Source organism: Limulus polyphemus, unplaced genomic scaffold (genome assembly GCF_000517525.1).
Source record: "Limulus polyphemus unplaced genomic scaffold, Limulus_polyphemus-2.1.2 Scaffold781, whole genome shotgun sequence".
NCBI classification, from domain to species: Eukaryota; Metazoa; Arthropoda; class Merostomata; order Xiphosura; family Limulidae; genus Limulus; species Limulus polyphemus.
In genome coordinates, this window is record NW_013666391.1 from 224400 (window position 1) to 227627 (window position 3228).

Consider the following 3228-nt stretch of genomic DNA (forward strand, 5'->3'; position numbering starts at 1 on the left):
GATAGTTATCAAACATTTCTTAAGAAAAAACTTAATATTTAACTGTTATTTTTAGTAATTAATCTCTCTATGGGTTAAGTAAATTTGACCGATCTTGCAACCACCATAAAAAAAAATTAGGAAATAAACATAAATTATGCCTCTTTCATTCTAGAATGAACACAAATTATAACATAAACATAAATGTTTAAAGAAATAGCTTAAATCTCATAACATTATACATTTATATATGTTATTTTTATTATATTGACCTTTCACTCGTGCCTAGTTAACAATACAGTAGTTACAACGACACGTCTCGTGCACTGATGTTACCATATCATATAACATAAAGGTGACCTTTGGTCTGTACAAAGTAACTTGTCTTGGCTGTGTTTTATTTGACTAGTATTTTATAAAATACAGTCACATTTCAATTATTATATATGTATACAAGTTCTTAGTTATTTTTAACTAAAAAATCAAATTACTACATCAATACCATAGAATTCTACTATAATTTATCAAGCCTAGTAATTAAGCTTTATTTGGGTCTTAAAAAAATGAAATTTCAAGCAGATTAAAGAAACAACTAGGGGGACATTCTGAGCTTCCAATTGGTTATCTATGTCATATATAGAAGTAAGTTTACATAAGGGAGCATTTCCAAAAATGGAAAGATGTGAGTGGAGTGCTACTGTTTGATTTATTACATGAGCAATATCTTAGCAAATTGAAAAGATAAGACCTTCTTCTTTTATATTCTAACTTGTCAATATCTGTAATTTGAGTTTCTAATTCTTATGAAACTATAGACTTAGTATTTTGACTTCACAAACATCTAATTTGAACCAGTGCTGCATTCAACATACCACATAACACAAATCAATGTTTATGTGTTTTTTAATATTTAATTTTAAATTAACAAATTGAGTAATGTATTAGTACCAAAGTTTCAGTTATAATCTACAGTTTGATAAAAAAAAACTTATTGACACAAATTCATGAAATAGTAGTTCAATAAAATTTTGAATGCGAGCCAACAAATGAGATGACATGGCCATTCACCTGTGACCTGTCTCGAAAGGGTTAAGTAATAATATCTTTAAGGGCAAGCTATTTCCATTATGCTGTTGGAATAGTCAATTATTAAGGCCACACAGTTGTTTAGAGAAATTTGGTTTCTAGAATTTAAAGAAAAATTACATTGAATGTGAAAATTAGTAATATTGCATGATTTTAGATAACTTATACCAGTGGCATCATGCAGCTAGTGCTCTTTTTAGGGGCAGTGCTAGACTTAATTGGAAAGTGATCCCTCACTGTTTAATGTTCATTGAAGGATTGATATAAGCTTGTGTGGTGTAATAAGATGCATTGCTAAGAGTAATACTGGTGAAGAAGCAGAAGTAATAACATTAGTTGATGAGATGTTACAATTTAACTTGTAATAGTCATGGGATGGGCAGGATTAACTATATTCAGTAGCCTACATTACAGTTTGATATTTGGCTATGGCAGGAGCTAATAAAGTTGAAACTTTTTTGTACACACCAGGAGGTGAAAATGTTGTAACTTATTATGAAAATTCTTGAGGTAAAAACATGAAAAGATTGAATCTGATTGCATTTATTGTGTGTATTTTTAAAATTTATTTTGCATAACGGTTCATAGATTTTACTTTCATTGATTTTATATTTGATAGTTAACAATAAATGTTCACTTGTTTTTTAATGGTCTGATTTGCTTAGTTGTGAACTTGTATTTAATACCACAAAGAGAAATTATAGATGTGTTTTTAAAGTTACTTTTTCTTGTTTGAAGGAAACATTCAAGAATAAATTTATCAAAGCAAACAGTTGCTGAATATCATACATTAAAACTTTTCTGATGCTATTTCTTGGTGCAATGGGTAATTTAAACTGTACTTATCAATATGTACATGTGTGTAAAAATAAGGAAATAGAAAAGACACAGTTATGAATACTATACCTTAAATTTGTTTTATTCAAATAATACCAGGCCTTCTAACATGCCATATTTTTTGGTGGCATCTGAGACAGATACTTTCTTTTGCGAGATGAGCAAATTGTCTTCTCTGCTTTCTAGTAAATTACTGTATAGTGAACATAACCTCCATTCCATTGAATAATAATGAAGGGATGTTCAAATGCTCAATACATTGAGTTTTCAAGATGAAGCATGTTAAATTGTGCTTCTTGCTGTGATTACTGTTTGAATATGTTTTAGCTGCACATTGTTTGATTTTTATATGTGGAGGTGTACATGTCTTTGTCAGTCACGTCCTGAAATAGCTAGACTGATAGTTTTAATTGGTATTATTAATTTTATGCTACTCTGATGTATGTACAGGCACTTGATGTTGTATTGCTTGTGCAGTTTATGTATTCAAGGATGGTGCTTGAGACAGCCTTTTTAACAAGTTTTATATTTTCAAAGTAATATAGAAAACTAAAATGCTGCATGGAAAAACATAATTTCAGCACCAGTGTCAACTTGTATAGATAATAATAATGATCATGAAGTTTCACATTGTTGTAAGCCATTGCCAAATGACCAGTTTCAGTATTTGTTAAAATACAGTATTTTGTTATGATAATGGCAAACAACAACCCTTGAAACATGCACAGGGATGTACACTCAGAAAACTGGCTTAGTGAGAACTGTTCTACAAATCAGTTTAGGTATATATATATGTTTTAGTGCCTTTCTTAATGTTTTAATGGATATGACAAAGTAGATAATTGTATAAAAACATGTCACTAAGTCCCCTTCAAAACCTAAATTATCCCTACTAAAGGCCCTACTTTTTGAAAAATTCTGCCTTACTATAAAGTTCTTACTTTTTGATGGGACCACTTGGAAGGCCTGTAATATCTAGTCAAATGTTATCTTGATCTTAATTTTTTTTTTTTTTTTAAGTCCTCTATAGGGTGTACAACCTTCACGGCTAGTAGCACACTGCCGGCTCCCATAGCTCGACCCCGGTCATACAGTTCATCAACTAATAACTCTGGAGAATGCATAGGTTCATACCAGAAAGCTCCTGGATCTGAAAGGGAAGACAAAGAGGTATGTACTCTCTTTTTTTCCTCTCATTTTGCCACTTCTGTTACAGGCATCAAATCACCTATCTTGGTGTGTGGTGTCAAATGGGTGAAAATATTCCAGTACTATGTAGGGCAGATGCATTAGGTGTGTATATATATATATATATATATATATATA

At 30.6% G+C, this 3228-nt stretch overlaps 1 protein-coding gene across 1 annotated transcript in view; it reads left to right on the forward strand.

Moving 5' to 3' along the window:
- Window positions 1-3228, forward strand: part of LOC106460495 (RING finger protein unkempt homolog) — a 74181-nt gene that overhangs the window by 22247 nt on the left and 48706 nt on the right. The window contains exon 9 of the mRNA XM_013920200.2: window positions 2923-3072. Within this exon, the coding sequence (XP_013775654.1) occupies window positions 2923-3072 (150 nt within the window). The remainder of the gene's footprint in view (window positions 1-2922; window positions 3073-3228) is intronic.